Source organism: Cebus imitator, unplaced genomic scaffold (genome assembly GCF_001604975.1).
Source record: "Cebus imitator isolate Cc_AM_T3 unplaced genomic scaffold, Cebus_imitator-1.0 Scaffold39, whole genome shotgun sequence".
Taxonomy (NCBI): domain Eukaryota; kingdom Metazoa; phylum Chordata; class Mammalia; order Primates; family Cebidae; genus Cebus; species Cebus imitator.
Genome location: NW_016107354.1, coordinates 3622114 through 3639260, shown reverse-complemented (window position 1 = coordinate 3639260; position 17147 = coordinate 3622114). Strand labels below are relative to the sequence as shown.

Sequence of the window (17147 nt, the reverse complement as noted above, 5' to 3'; positions counted from 1 at the left end):
ACTTTTAAAAATTATTTTTAAAAGTCATTGTATACAGCTTTATTTGAAGATTAATATATGTTCATAGTAGAAAAAATAATATACAGGTAAGACTATAAACCTACCTGTAACTGCACCATCCAAAGATAAATGTATCAGCAAATATAAAAAGACATGTACATAAATACATCTATGCATATATTTTATGAGAATAAGATCATATTATAGTCCTAATAATATTCTTTATCACCTTTGAATCATTAACACATAATGGCTGCACAATATTTTACCTGTCTGCTGCGGAGAAAGAGCTAAAAAATAAATAAAGCAACTGCTACAGATTCAGATTTCCTGCAATGGACAGGAACTGAGTGAGACATCACTTAAATTTCCTGAAGGAAAAAGTAATAATCTTTTGAGAAATGTTACTTTGATTTTACATGTCAGGAAGCTGAGGCTTAAGGAGGTTAATAACTTACACAAACTCACCAGTAAGTAAATGATATGGTAAAGATTAGAACTAACATATGTAATTCCAAAGCTCATAGCCCTTCCATTACAATGCTGCCTCAGCTTCCTCAAGTGTACAATGGATTTGTCTATAATGTTACAGTGGGTAAAGTGACCATGGAATAAAATAATTGACGAGAAAATACCTTAAAAACCCATAAAGGATGACTGCAGAGATCTAAAGGACTATTATAGTGAACTCACCTGGAATATAAGCAAAATATACTGTAATACTTTGGCATTGAACTGTCACCTGATATAATGCTGACTGATGTTTATACTTCCATATTAGATAAAGACACTATGGTGAATAATATCATATTTTTGTAATCAGAACTTAATTTTTTATTTTTTTTAATTCTTAATTAAAATTTTTTGTTTGTGGAGACAGGGTCTTATTATGTTGCCGAGGCTGGCTTTAAGTGATCCTCCTACCTCAGCCTCAGAACTCCATTTTTTAAACTTTAAAAAATGTATTTTATTTTGTAAATTGACATATCATAACTGTACATATTTATGAGATACGCAGTGGTGTTTTGATTCATATAATATATAGTAATTAGATCAGGGTAACTAGCACATCCTAGCACATCCATCATCTCAAATACTTATTTCTTTGTTGGAACATTCAATTTCCTCCTTTTAGTTATTTAGCTTTAAAACATTTTAAAGAGAAGGCTTTCAAGTAGCTTTGAAACCTATAATAAGTCTGTACCATTTTAATTGGCATGAGACCATAAAATTAAAAGTAACATTATAAAAACTGTATTTTTGGACACACTGTCAAAAAGAATGCTCTGAATTCGGAACCATTATTTGAATTGTTTATTCATTAGATTTTTTTAAGAACAATGGACATTTAGAGTCTTAACTTTTTCTTGCAACAGATATCCTGAAAGAAGTTCAAATTATTTTTTAAATTAAATTTATCTCCAACATACCTTGCCCCTAGCACTACCACAAAAGTTTGAAAATAAAAAGGTGTGATTTAAATTTATAAGCAATTTACCTTATCCTGTAAAAAATTAGCCTAATTTTGTTTATTTTCAGATGGGTATGATGCGGATTAGAAGAATAAAACTGTTGGGGTATAGGCTTCTGAAGGAAGAGAAGACAAACACCATTAGTTGTTAAGACTAAGGTTTCTTCTACTACATTTTTTGCTTCTCCCCTGTTGCATGTTTAAATTCATGGCAACTTCTTCTAATAAATATGTATTAGTTATCCATGGTTTTTAAACTGATAACAGGAGGAAGAAAAATGTTTTAACACTCTGTAGGACACTGAAAGCCACAGTTAACATATGACAAATAGTTTCAAATCACATTCACAACAACTTGACTAAAGAGAATTAGAATGAGAGCTTTTAATAACTATACTGAAGTTCAAATATCATAATTACCTGCACTTACCTTAAATTTTCATTAAACCTTACTGCAGCTGCACAGTGGAATATAATATTGGTAGAATCTATGATCACCTCTTTATCTTCTTCACTGAGAGCCAGTTTAGGTTGGGTGAGTTCGCTGTTGATTGCTATAATTTTCTCTCTAAAATCTGGATTTTCATCTCTCAATCTGTCAAAGAGCTATCAAGGGGGAAAAATATTTATTTTAGGGCAGTATTTTTCCATTTTCTGAAACTCATCATCACCATTTTTCCCCACCAAGGATGACTGCTTTTTTAGAAACTTAAACTATGCAATTCCTAAGGCTGCTATTCTTAATTGCTACTATTCTGTACAGAAAACACCCTATGAGGCCCACACTATTATCCCCATTTTGCAGATAAGGAATCTGAGACTCAGAGCAGTTAAGGAGTTTGTCAAGTACACAAAGCTGGTAGTTCACAGAGTTGAATTTGAACTGTCCATGACCTGGCTGAATAGATAACGTCACCCCTCAGAATAGACTTCAGCAATACAGACATCAGAACAATGTTTAAAAATGATCATTCAGATTTCTAAAATCCAGACCTTAATTTTTCACTTTACTTCATTTTTATTTTATTCCCTTTTGACAGATTAGAGAAAAACACGATTTACATTCTACTTAAAATTTTAGAACAAATTTTTAAAAAGGGAAAAATAGTAATTATGTGAAAGGAAAAAGTTGGTAAGCAAATATGCAAACTAGAAACTGAACAAACTTCAGAAGTATCACATTTATAGGATTTAAACTGAAAATTCAACATTCTTTAAGTGTACCCAAAGGAATAAATTTTGCTAGACAGTCAGATCACAGAATGATTACAGTTTAAAGGTGCATTCAATTATGAGTCAAGTTTAACTTTTTATCCCAGATGTCACAGAAAAACACTGATTTTTTTTCCAGGTCACTGTTCTATCACTTTGACTCTCCATTTAAAGTTCATACTTGCAGTTTAAAAAGGATTCTTAACCTGAGAAGTCTATATAATACATCAGAGCTCATTTTCACCTTCCTAGATGACTTTAGTATATAACAGTCTTCCTGCTTCTACTGCTAGCTCCTACTGCTACTTCCACTGCTAGCACATGACTTGAATATTAATGTGTTCTTCTATTAATTAAAAAAATAAAAACTTACTGGGTATTTAATATGAACCAGGCAAGCACCTTCCAGATTCTAAAGAAACAAGAAAATGGCCTTTGGTCCAAGTAAATGGACAATTAATATATAGTGCGCTATTTAATAAGAGAACAGAGTTATGGGGCTGCATAGGAGAAACAACTAACCCGGCTTTGAAAGACCACACACAAGCTGGCCTTCTCAGAGAAAATGACATTTAACAGAATGTGTGTGTGTGGTATGTGTGTGTGTGTTAGGGACAAAGTGAGGGAGGAAGGCCCTGAAATTACAAAGTAGAAGAATAGTGTTTCTAGGCAGAGGAAGTAGCATGTATAGCCCATCAGAAATCAGAAGGCATTAATATGCTTCGGAGATTAAAAGTAATTTAGTCAGCTTGGAACATAAGAGTATGCAGGAAAAAGCAGCTAGAGTTGATGGAGATAAGAAAGGCCAGATAATTTTGTCTTTTAAGCCACATTAAAAAGATGAATTTTATCTGAGAGTAATGGTGAGTTACCGACTGATTTTAAGCAGAGAAGTGATACAAGCATGCTCATAATTTTAAAAAATCCTTTGGCAGTAATGAGTTTTAGAACACTCTTGTGGTTACCCATATCCAGATATTGCTTGGTCTGAATCAAAATAATGGCAATGAGAGATTTAGAATGTAACATTCAGGATATAGTCATTTTGGCCAATGACTGGATTTGAGGGATAAGAAATGCAAACTTCATTAGGGTAGGCTCCACATCTATTTTGCTCAGCATACAAGTCCAAGAGAGCAGATCTTGCCTGGCAAGATAAAGACTTTAAACATTTGTTAAGTGAATAAATTCAGTAGACTGAGGAACACAGGGAGAGAAAGAAGCTGTTTTGGAGATACAATTTCAGTCTTGTGAATGTTGAATGTAAAGTGCCTACATGACACCCCAGAAGACAGGTCTAGTAGAGGTGACTGGCTTTGTGGGTCTAGAGTTCAGGGGAGAGAGCCAGACTATCAATGTAGATTTTACTAACCACATAGAGGTAGTAACTGAAGCCCCGGGAGTAGAAAAGAATTTATCTAGGTAATAGCAATAATGAGTACCCAAGATCCAAACTATATAAAACTAAATCTAATTTAAAGGACATCCATTCCTTTCACATAAAACGGAGGGTGGCTGAGTAACCATCTCACTGGACCTAGTAAGATATCAAGGCCTACACCAGAAACTTGAAGAATAACAATCTTTAAGGGGCAAGCAGAGAAAAAGGAACCTAAGGAATGACCAGAAAAGTACTTTTTAATACCTTGAATTCATACTGCATTCTCCTGATTGCTGATGACCTTTAATTTCCTTTAATATCAGCTATCTATACCACTACCACCAGGACATAACAATGCTGCTCTTAAATTTGCTAAATCTTAAATGTGATACTCTTCTTTTCTCTAGCCAGCATCTCCTAATTCAATACCATCCTTTCCAGTGTTTTTAACCCACTAGTACCTAATTAGTTTCTACTTTACTAAGTTTACTGATACCTTCTTAACATCCTTGATTCTCTTTCCTGAATATACTTCATGATCAAATACTTTGTTTTACTTTTTGTTCTTTGAGACAGGGTCTTGAGACAGGGTCTCACTCATCACCCATGCTGGAGTACAGTGGTGTAATCTCAGCTCACTGCAACCTCCACCTCCCAGGTTCCAGCGATCCTCCCACCTCACCCTCCTGAGTAGCTGGGACCACAGGCATGCACCACCACACCTGGCTAATTTGTATTTCTTAGTAGAGATGGGGTTTCTCTGTATTGGCCAAGCTGGTCTCAAACTCCCGGCTTCAAGTGATCCACCAGTCTTGGCCTCTCAAAGTGCTGGGATTACAGGCATGAGCCACCGTAACCAGCCATGATCAACTATTTTATATCAATCTTCGTTACCCAATGGAGTTTCTGTTCCCTGAGACATTCCCATAAGTCACTGTTCTCAAACAGGGGTGATTCTGGTCTTCAGCAGATATTTGGTGATGTCTAAAAACATTTTGGTTGTTACAGCAGGGAGTGAGGTCAGGAATGTTGCTGATGACCTTACAATGCAGAGGACATGCCTCCAGAACAAAGAACTAGCCAGCCCAAATGTCAATGGTGCTGAAGCTGAGAAACCCTACTGTAAGTCAGTGTGTCCCATTTGGTATATGCTCTTGGCCTTATGTTCTTTATTCCTATTTCAAACTCAGAGTAGATAATACCTACAATTTCTTACTAACTTTAAGTGCACACTCACTGCTATCTGACATAAAAAGGGCGCATTTTTATTGACTCACCAGCAATGCTATACACAATGGAGAATGAATGGCTTTAGAATTAAGTAGTAGGATATGCCAGGAGGTAAATGAAGGCATAAGATAAAAATTACATAATTTTAGGGAGTATCAAGTTTAGTCAAATATCTGGGGACAAAACATTTTTTTATATTGAAAATAACAACTGTATGTTTAGGCTAAACCATCAAAGTTCAATGAAACTTCAGGCTTTAAGTAGAAAATATTCCTTTTCTTACGCTTAGCGTGGAAGAAATTTTAGAAGCACTGCTCTGAAGACCCCAAAGAAAATGCCCAAGTCGTCTTCACATTTTACTCAGACCCTCAATTCTGGCCAGCACATCAACTTAAATAACTGTTCCTATTTCCTCCTGACACTTCTGATACTGCCTCTTCCTTCCTCCTTCCCTCTTAAAAACTGTCTAAAAGGCCAGGAATGTATCTTACTTATCCCTGAATTCAATTCCCTACAAGAAGTCAAACACCCAGAACTAAGCAGGCACAATAAATATAATCTAAAAAATAAAAAATGAGTAAGAATAAATAACCCCTCCCTGGGGGGACAGGAGTATCGGGAGAAAAATAAAAACATACCAATTACAAGTGCTTCATAATAAAAATGCCAAGATGAGTAAACAAAGGGCAAGAAAACAGGCATTCTACTTAGAACAAGCCTTGTGGTTTTACAGCCCCATTGATGACTCCTTCCTTGTAGGTTTTAAGGGAAGCAAAGGATTCCAGAAGGGTTCAGCAAATAATCAGAGAGAAAAAAATGATTGAGAGAGATGAATGTAGTCTAATTTGTATAAGTACAATTATATATGTATAAATTATATGTATAAATTATTCTTATAAAAGTATAATTTTTAAACTTCTAAGAAAGAATCTTACATCCCATCGTTAAAAAATAAAACCAACATAATGAGGCATATATGTTGCATGGTGTCAAGCAAATGCTAATGTCATATGACAATTAGTGCCAAATAACTATAATAAAGGTATATGAAGTTCATTCAAAGTCAAAAGTCTGGTTGGTTGCTATAATGAGGCTTGCTACAGTTTGGGGTTTTTTAAGAGGCCTATAAGAATGTAGATATTCAAATGAGTGTCATTCTAATTATAAAATAAATGCTCTACTTGAAATTCCTTCTTGAGATATGTCTTATGTGCACCAAAACTGAGCTTATAGCTTTCTAATTCAATTTACTATTAGTAAATGTCAGATAAAATCATTTAAGAGAATTCACAAACTTATGATTGTGAAATACTTCTACTCCAGCTCATTGCCATTTTTTCTTAGCAATATTTTTCCGAAGGCTCAAAATGTATGACACATTCTTATATTCTATATGGCCCCACCGTCATCTGTCAAATGGGAATATGTGACTTCTCTTCTGCCTAATACTGTTGTCAGGGAGTAAGTGGTGCTATCAAAGCACAGTGTCTCACAAAATTAGGTAGTCTTACTACCTACTAATTACTATTATTATCAAAAAACTAAACTATTTAGTAGTTACAAACAACCTGCCTCAAATGTTCTAAAAATATACCTTAAATACCTACCATAAAGGTAGCTTAGAGCTTACTATACAATTTTGCCTGTCACAGAGGAAAACTTTTTTTTCCTAGTTACTCACAAGTCATATCCTGTTTCTTGCCATTCTGCAGGAACTTACTAAATTTTTTTTTACTAATTTTTTCAGAATACTGAAGAAATACACTAAGCTATTGATGGTTACAATAATTACACACACAAACACACACTTTTTTCTCCGTTCCAAATGCTCATTTTCCACACTTACCTTGCCACTAAGGATTTCTTCTACTCGCTCTTGTGGTGTCTGTCCAGCTTTCTGCCTCACCAAAACATACACTGAATTCACCTTAGGACAAGATCTCAGCAACTTTTCCAGAAGCACCTTCCCTAGAAAACCAGTAGCTCCTGTGAGGAGGACATTCTTGCCTTCATAGTATTCTGGGATTGAAACCATTTTGATCCTAAGAAAAATATGGCAAATAAGCATTAGTTTAAGGATTCACCTTCATTCTTACATACTAAAAATCTCTTGGCATTCAAATAAGTATTTTAAAAAGCAGGCAAAAGTCAAAATTGAATATTAACAAGGAAGGACTCTAACCTCCAGTTCATTACAGTAAAGTGGAAAGAAGAATGAGACCTATAGCTTATTTTAACCCTGTGTTTTTCCCTTGGATCACCTTGGACAAGTCACTCACCTTCTCTGGACCTAAGTTTCTTTGGTACAATTTGTACTAAAGGATCTCTAAAAGTTCCTTCCAGAAATAAGAACCCAAATCAGCATTCAATCTCAGTTACACTCTAAACACAACTGAATGGTGTTTCTCTGACTCCAAAGAGATTTATAACACCAAATACAGGTCAGCAGCAAGACTCAATTACCTAGCTTGTATAACACTGGAGGTGTCATATTTGCCTATCATCACCAATTGTAACAAGAAGAGGTAACACCAAGCCCTTTCTATTACATATCTCTTAGTGACAGTATATCTAAAAGGTGCTTAAATCTCCCTTTTTAAAAAGTTAGAGTAAGAAATACATGGGCTGACTGAACTTCCCTACCCCAATTCCACTGAAACAGCAGAAAAGATATATTAAGAAAATGAACAAATAAAAGAACCATAATGAATGGAAAAATAAAAACAGGTGTAGAAGAATTCATGCATTATGTCACTACAAAAAGCTCTAACACATTCAAAACAATGCTCTGTATTGCCTAGAAATGTACACAGATGGAAAAATATTAATAGATGCCTGAAAGGCAGTAGAAGAAAATAAGAATCTTGAATTGTATTTATGTTTTATTTAAGCTGGGGAGTAGATGCATGTGATTTATGTCTAAATTTTTCGTAATTAAAAATATATATATTCATAATAACCTGGAAAAAATAGCTCCATTAGCCAAGCCAAACAAAAAAGAAGAAAGAAAAAAATGATAGAAGAATTTCTAGAAGAAACAGACAAGACTGAATTGGTAGAATAGCCATAGCAGAAGAAACAGCAATCCAAGCAAAACAAGCACAGGAAAGGACTGTAATGAGGCAAGAACTCTTTTTTACTAACCCCCTAAATGGAACCTGGTAGAAAACACCAAGGTCAGGATCAAGAAGCTGGACTAAAGCATAAAGAAATCAAGGTAATTAAAAGATTGCTCACAGAACAGCAGAGCTACTCATGACAGTCTCACTTTCTGTATAAACTTTGGCTCCCAGGCTTAGTATCCAGATCTGACTGAGAAGAGCATACAGCATGGGTAATAGGGACCAAAAAAAGAAGTAGAATTGAGCCTGAGGGTTGCTTCAAACATCCCCAAATGGAGGTAGGGGAGGCAGGGGATCAGGAGAGAGCAAACAAAAACCACCAAAAGGAAAAAGCATTTATAGCGCTCAGGATACATTTTAGGTCCTCAGCCTCTCTGTTGCTGGCCCTTAATACAAGCTTGTCCAACCCGTGGCCCAGGATGGCTTTCAATGCAGCCCAACACAAATTCATAAACTTTCTTAAAACATCATTAGATTTTTCTGCAATTTTTTTTTTTTAGCTCATCAGCTATTGTTAGTGTTATTTTATGTGCGGCCCAAGACAATTCTTCTTCCAATGTGGCCCAGGGAAGCCAAAAACTTGGATAGCCCTGCCTTAAAGGAAACTCATTCAGAGCTCTTAATCATACCATCTGTGGAAAAGCTCTTTTGAGAAAACAGACCTCAAAAACTAGAGGAAGCCAGTATCAGCTATCAAAACCAACGACCCTACTCCATTATAAATACGAGTAAATAACCACAGATCACCAGATATTTAAAAACTACACACAAAATAAAGAAAGCCCAAAATGAAAAGCAATAGAACCAACTACAAAGGAAATTAAGGTAAGGAAAAATTTTAAGAAAACTTAAATTCCTATATTCTCCAAGTTGTTCACAAAAATGCTGCATCCATAATATAATTAGTAAAAAAGGAAACATAATATGAAAGCATTCAGAAATTAGAAACTCAGGTGTAAGTACAAAATCCAATAAATAAACAGACTATTAAAATTAACAGCCCCCACATGAATTTAAGAAGGTCACCAGATACAAGGTTTACATGAAGGAAAAATGTATTTCTATATACCAACAACGCATAGTGAAATTTTTAAACTCAAAATTATACCGCTTAAAATACTATAAAACACCAAAATTATAGAAAAAAATAAGTGTTGGTGAAGACTTTAAAAAATCAGAACAGTCACACACTGTTGGTAGGACTGTAAAATGGTTCAGCTGCTGTGGAAAAACTTTTGGCAGTTCCTTAAAAAGTTAAACAGAATTATCACATGACCCAGCAATTTCACTCCTAGGTAAACACACTAAAGAATTGAAAACAGGTACTCAAACAAGTTGACACAGGTTTATACAGGTTAAGTATCCCTTATCCGAAATGCTTTGGACCAGAAGTGTTTCACATTTCAGAATTTTTTTCAAATTTGGAATATTTGCATTATGCTTACTGGTTGAACATTCCTAATCTGAAATCCGATAAGGATTAGCCAGATGTGGTGGCACATGTCTGTAATCCCAGCTACTTGGGAGGCTGAGGCAGGAGAACTGCTTGAACCCAGAAGACAGGTTGTAGTGAGCTGAGATCCTGCCACTGCACTCCAGCCTTGAGGACAGAGCAAGACTCTGACTCAAAAAAAAAAGAAAAAGATGATCGAAATGACCAATTAGCACATGAAAAGGGGCTCAACTTCATTAGTTATCAAGTTAAAACCCCTATGTGATACCACTAATTGACTCTCAGAATAAGGGTGCAGAATAAATGGAACTCACATCTTACTGCGGGAGGAAGTACAGGTTAATATAATACTTAGGAAAGGTGGTACTGCTTGCTAAAGCTGAACATTCACATCATATGACCTAGTAATTCCACTCCTAATTACATACCCAATAGAAATGAATACATATGTTCACCAAAAGAACAAGCAAGTATGATTATAGCAGCACCATTTCTGTTGGCCCAATATAAAACTCAAGTGTTCATGAAATAGTATAGCATATACACTGTGGTATATGCACATGATAAAATTTTTAAAAACAATAAAAATGAAGGAACGATTGCTAAACACAATGTGGAGGGATCTCACAAAGGGAGCACTGAACCAGCAAGGCCAGATAAAAAAGTGTGTACTACTATATGATGTCATTTATATAAAGTTCAAACTAGGCAAAACTCATCTATGACTGAAAATCAAAACAATGGTTACCTTGCAGGGAAGAAGAGGCAGTGACTAGAAGGGAACATGAAGAAGACTTCTGGGATACTGGTGATATTCTATTTCTTGATCTGGGCAGCTTATTTTTAAAAAGTCCATCAAGCTGTCCAGTTAGAATATATGGACTTTCTGAATTTATTATATTTGGATAAAATATTTACTTTGAAAAATAAAAACAAACGTGACCATATGTCATAGTTTGCCTGGAACAAGCCTGATTTATACATGCTGCTCCCACTTAATTTTGATTTTCTCAGAAGTGTCTCAGTTTAAACAATAAATTATATGGTTACCTTCATTATAATCTATTCTATTTCAATATTTCAATGACAAAAAGTCTAATTAAAACTATAGAGCATTAAAGTTCAAATGAATAGTGCCTTCTGAAGGCTGAGGCAGAGGGGCTGCTTGAGCCCAGGAGGCCAAGGTCAGCCTGGGCAACACAGCAGACCCCATCTCTTAAAAAAAAAAAAGGTTTGCTGTCAGTAACCTCATATGGAAGACACGATGAATAATTCTGCATAAATATACTTCTTAACAAGTAGATATTAATGACAACTACATACTTAATATATATTAAATAGTATACTGAGAGCATACCTAGAAGAGTTATCTAATTCTTTGAGCTTTATTTTTTTTTATGTAAAAATTTATTCAACAAATATTTATTAAGGACCTACTAGGTATCAGGCACTAGAAAGTTTTTCATAGGTGTACATATGCATGTAAGACAGGATAATATATTAGGCAGTTTTCCCTCTAACAATTGAGAATTTAGAGCCTGAATATGTGATCAGTTCAACCCTAAAAAACAAAAAACAGAAAACAAAACAATGTACTTCCTTCAGATATCAAGACATTTGCTCTACCTAAGCCTCAACAGCTAATCTATCACCAACAAATAGCAGAAATTTTTTACCGAATGCAATTCTCCTCAAGCTTAACAGAATAAAGATTGCTTGTTAAGAGAGTTGTAGAATGAAGCGGTTTCTTATCAGTTTCAGGCAATAACTTAAAGCTTAACAAGCAATTTTATACTATTTGATGACTTACACAGTTTTCCTCCTAGAAAAAAACCAATTCCCACAACTTAGCACAATGCCACTCAAACATTTACAAGCACTATTTTTTAAAAATTATTATACTTTCAATTCTGGGGTACATGTACAGCACGTGCAGGATTGTTGCATAGGTATACAAGTGCCATGGTGGTTTGCTGCACCCATCAACCCGTCATCTACATTAGGTATTTCTCCTAATGCTATTCCTCCCCAAGGCACCCCTGACTCCAGAGGCCCTGGTGTGTGATGTTCCCCTCCCTGTGTCCATGTGTTCTCATTGTTCAACTCCCACTTATGAGTGAGAACATGTGGTGTTTGGTTTTCTGTTCTTGTGTTACTTTGCTGAGAATGATGTTTTCCAGCTTGATCCATGTCCCTGCAAAGGACATGAACTCATCCCTTTTTATGGCTGCATAGTATTCCACGGTATGTATGTGCCACATTTTTTTTAACCAGTCTATTATTGAAGGGCATTTGGGTTGGTTCAAGTCTTTGCTATTGCGAACATTCTATTATAAAGATACACGCACACGTATGTTTATTGTGTGGCATATATATACCCAGTAATTTGATTACTAGGTCAAACGGTATTTCTAATTCTAGATCCTTGAGGAACTGCCACACTGTCTTCCACAATGGTTGAACCAATTTATACTCCCAAAAACAGGGTAAAAGCATTCCTATTTCTCCACATCCTCTCCAGCATCTGTTGTTTCCTGACTTTTTAATGATCGCCATTCTAACTGGTATGAGATGGTATCTCAATGTGGTTTTGATTTGCACTTCTCTAATGACCAGTGACAATGAACTTTTTTTCATTTGTTTGTTAGCTACATAAATGCCTTCTCTTGAAAAGTGTCTGTTCATATCCTTTGCCCACTTTTTATGGAGTTGTTTTTCCTTGTAAATTTGTTTAAGTTCTTTGTAGATTCTGAATATTAGCCCTTTGTCAGATGGACAGATTGCAAAAATTTTTCCCAGTCTGTAGATTGCCTGTTACTCTGATGATAGTTTCTTTTGCTGTACAAGTACTAAATATTTTTAAACTCTGCCTCTGGCTCAAAGGAAGTCTGCACTAATTTAAAAAGAAATGTATTCTTGGCTTCTCCATCCAACCAATACAGTTCACCCTACAAATTTATTGGCAAAGCCAATAAAAATAGGAGTTCTTAAGGGAAGTTCAGACTTGTCCTATCTTCCACAGTCCTACCAGAGTGGCTAGAAGCAACTAGAAAAGGAAAAGCCATGAAAGGAATGCTGCCAATCCTTCCAGACCATGCTGTTCAGATTCTTACTACACAGCAAGAATCCTATCATCTGTTGAAAAGTAGCTGTACCACTGCAACATGAGAAAAGCCACAGCATTAGCATTCCCATGAACTTGGGGAAGGGGACAACAGGACTATGAAAGGTGATTCAAATTTATTTTCACTGTTCTTGAGCTGCTTTAGGAAATATCACCTAGCAGTAGTACCTAGCTATTTTCTTCAAAACACGCCTTTTCCTTTGACTCAAGTTAAAGAAGCAGAAATCTTTCTGAAGACTAGCAAAATGATGAATACCATGTATCACCATTACTTTTAAGGAATTCACTTAGGCTTACTTGCAAAGTGGGTTTTCCTAGTGGCTGTAAAAAAATTATCATATATTTGCATTTATAAGTGCATTAAGAGAAACATATTACAAAGCTGCTTAAGATATATTTACTTGCTGGGAGTTCAAGTCCAAACTCTGCCACTTAGCAGCTATGAGATCCTAAGATAAAACTACTACTCTGAACCTGTTTCCTCATTTGCAAAAGGAGAACACCCAGGTCTCATGGGCCAAAAGAACCTGAAATGACCACAAGTGGAGAACCACAGAGAACTTCTAAGGTAACAGCCTACCCAATATAAACCTGCACTTTTGAAACATGATTATATTCTCTTAATAAATGCTCTAATATTAACGGAAGGCTAATCATGTTGTTTCATTCATTTTAGAAACTTTTAGGTAATTAAAGACAGGATCCTCTCATTTTCAACTGTATTAAAGAGTTTTTTAAATAGATAAAGCATTTAAATTGAGAAACTGGAATATTCCAATACTCAGAAAAGTATAAAGCTGGTCTGAAGATACTGAGTTACCACAACTGATTGTTCACAGTTACAGGCTGAACTGTTCTACTCTTTCCCTTTTTCTCACTGTTGCACTTGACTAGTCGCTTTTTTAAAAGCACAAAAAATTTACCAGTTTCTTAAAAAGGCAGCTTTTTGATGCCAAGAAATGAGAATTCCTTTGTCTGTATTAGAATTTAAAACAACTCAAATTAATTAAAACTTTTAACAAAATGTCAGCTGATTATTTCTGATACTTGCTAAGCAGTAAGACAAATATGAATAAGTATATAAAAAGTGGGGTATGGGGAAAGGAAATGAGAGGAAATTCCATGGGCCAGCCAGGTAGAATAAAAATGAAGGGTTTTTTTTGTTTGTTTTGTTTTTGAGACAGAGTTTTGCTCTTGTTGCCCAGGTTGGAGTGCAATGGCACAATCCTGGCTCACTGCAACCTCTACCTCCTGGGTTCAAGCGATTCTCCTGCCTCAGCCTCCTGAGTAGCAGGGATTACAGGCATGCGCCACCATGCCCAGCTAATTTTTAGTTTAGTAGAGACGGGGTCTCTCCATGTTGGTCAGGCTGGTCTTGAACTCCCAACATCAGGTGATCTGTCTGCTTCGGCCTCCCAAAGTGCTGGAATTACAGGCGTGAGCCACAGCGCCCAGCCAAGAATGAAGTTTTAAAGAAGACTCACCAGTGATGAGAAAAATATATAGTTAAGGGAAGAAAGGGAAAGAAAAATGTATTTAGCACAAACTGTCTCTCTCTCATGCCTTCATACACTATTTTCCACAAGTCTCCTTAATAACTTTTCTTGTCTGAGGTCCCTCAGCACACATATATGGGTAGAATCAAATTGGAACTAAATCTTCTAACTAAATCCCACATTTATAGAATGCACAAAAAGTTTTTACTTGTCCTTCAGAAAGGTCAAGGAATCAATTCATCAATGAGAACTGAGTGCACAACACTAGAAGAAAAGTTCAGAGAAAATGAAGAGGTTAGAATAGATGATCTGGAAGGTCCTACGCAGTTCTAAGTTGTATGACTCATGACAGGAAGAAACAAGAGCAGTCTTCACTACAAAGCCTCAGCTTTTACTAACTGCATACAATAGACAGGAATTTGCTCCACAGAAAATTTTAGCATATAACACAAACTCTTGCTGAAGAATCCTTAAAAATCACATCACTGCATTATAAGTTGATGGGTCAAATGAGCAACTCAGTATAGAAATTTTACTGTTAAAAAAATTCAGGCTCTCTCTTCCTTTCTCTACCATCATTCTGTGTGCTTGACCTCAGCTTCTCACCATGTCTTCTCACAAGACTTTCAGGATTAAGCATTTCCTGGCCAAGAAACGAAAGCAAAAATCGTCCCACTCCCAGTGGATTTAGATGAAAACTGGTAATAAAATCAGGTACAACTCCAGAACGAGACATTGGAGAAGCACCAAAATGGGTCTGTAAGGAATTGCACATGAGATGGCACACTTATTTATGCTATGTCAAGATCATGACTGTGTTCTCATATTGAGCTGAAAATGTTACCACTATCTAGACAGTTGGACATGTTTTATTGGGAATGTATTTTTTTTTCTCTCTGTATGTGCTATGAAGGCACTGGCTGGCTGGGTTCAATAATAAATATGTGAGACCTTGCATTAAAAAAAAAAAATTCAGGTAGTTAAAATCCAAAGGCAATTAGACTTTACCAGGATTTCCCTGAGAGCCATTTCCAGAGGCAGCCAACAAGAGGGAAAAAAGACAAGTAGTCTACTGTCAACCTCAGAACGCTACTCAGTAGACCATCTTCTAGGTGGATTTAGTTATTGACACTATCAATCTGAATAAAAAGACATCATTTTCAGGTAAGAAGCACATATCAAAGATCAGTGGACTCATTTCCAACCCCACCCTACCTAACCCATGGAGAGATCTTACCTAGACAGTATCCTTTATTGAAATAGTAGAAACAAAAAAACCCAGGGCAGTAGAGGTAATAAGGTAAGGTTAGAAGATAAGAAGCTTTGGGGTCTTGTTTAAGACTACTAATAAATTCAAACATGTTTCTACAAATACCTATACCAAGGTAATCCTATGGATCACTTAAGTTTGAAAATATATACTAGAACTTAAATGCCTTAAACTTAAAATGTTCACCATGTTCACAAAGCAATAAAGTGCATAGAATAGTGAGCTATTACAAAACTAAATCTTTAGTAAAAACATTTTCAATACTGAATGAAATGAGGCCCAGCTTATAAACTGCCCCTTGTTAAATAAGGTAGGCCCTTTATAGAAACAAGCCTTTCAGAAAACCCAGTGTCAAGACACAGTGGAAATCCCTGGGACTCTGAGTCTAGCAGGTTTGGGTTAAAACCTAAACTCACCTGTTTACCTTGCCGATGAGCTTGCTTACCTGTTTGGGTCTATAGTTTATCTTTAAAATACAGATAAACACCCAACCCACCTAACTCCATCTCATAGCATTTTTGTTATGGATGCTATGAAACAAGATGGATTTCCTGAATGGAATGTGAAAAATTATTTTCCCTCTCAGATAATGTTGATTTGCGGATTGCATGTACCGTCTTCTATATCCTGCAAGATTCACCTTGTTCACAATGTTCACCATGTTCACGAAGCAATGAGGTGCACAGAATAGAAAATATAGTACAATACCCAATATAGTACTGCAGTCAAGTCTAGATTGGCTCTACTTGCATGCATCTTTCTGTACCATCATTTACTGTACAAACCCAGTAACTGACAACAGGTATATCTGTAAGAACTACTAGTTCCATGTTTTAGCTGCTACAAATTTATTTAGGGCAACTAAGTACTGAAATGGAAAGTCTCAAATTGAATATCTAACCAATCAATACAGCTACCTAAAACAATCTACCACCTATAGCTATACCTGAAAGTCCAGCCCATTTACCTGTTTTTCTATTAAAATTGGCTCTTCTGTGCCTTCTGCAAGTAAACAAATTCAAAGTCAAAACCTACCAATGGAGCTGAGCATAGCTGCTCATGCCTGTAATCCCAGCACTCTGGGAGCCCAGGCAGGGGGATCACTTGAGACCAGAGTTCAAGATCAGTGTGGGCAACATCGCTAGACCCCATCTCTACAAAAAATTATTTAAAAAAACAAAAACCTACCAATGGAGAGACAGTAAGGGGAGCAAATGGACAAAGAACATAATACTAATATTTCACCTATGTTTTCATTTTTTTACTCCCAATCAGGTACAACTCCTGTGCTTAACACAGCTATATCAAATGCTGCTTTGTCATTAATTCTTTTTTTTGAGACTGAGTCTCACTCTGTCGCCCAGGCTGGAGTGCTGCGGTGCAAGCTC

At 35.9% G+C, this 17147-nt stretch overlaps 1 protein-coding gene across 3 annotated transcripts in view; it reads right to left on the bottom strand.

The window, feature by feature from the left end:
• The window catches only part of FAR1 (fatty acyl-CoA reductase 1), a 59794-nt gene that overhangs the window by 28921 nt on the left and 13726 nt on the right, over positions 1–17147 (bottom strand). For all 3 annotated transcript variants that reach the window (XM_017525785.2, XM_037737500.1, XM_017525787.2), the window contains 2 exons: positions 7141–7336; positions 1902–2077 (listed from right to left, as the gene is read on the bottom strand). In XM_017525785.2, the coding sequence (XP_017381274.1) occupies positions 1902–2077; positions 7141–7329 (365 nt within the window). In that variant the 5' untranslated portion in view covers positions 7330–7336. The remainder of the gene's footprint in view (positions 1–1901; positions 2078–7140; positions 7337–17147) is intronic.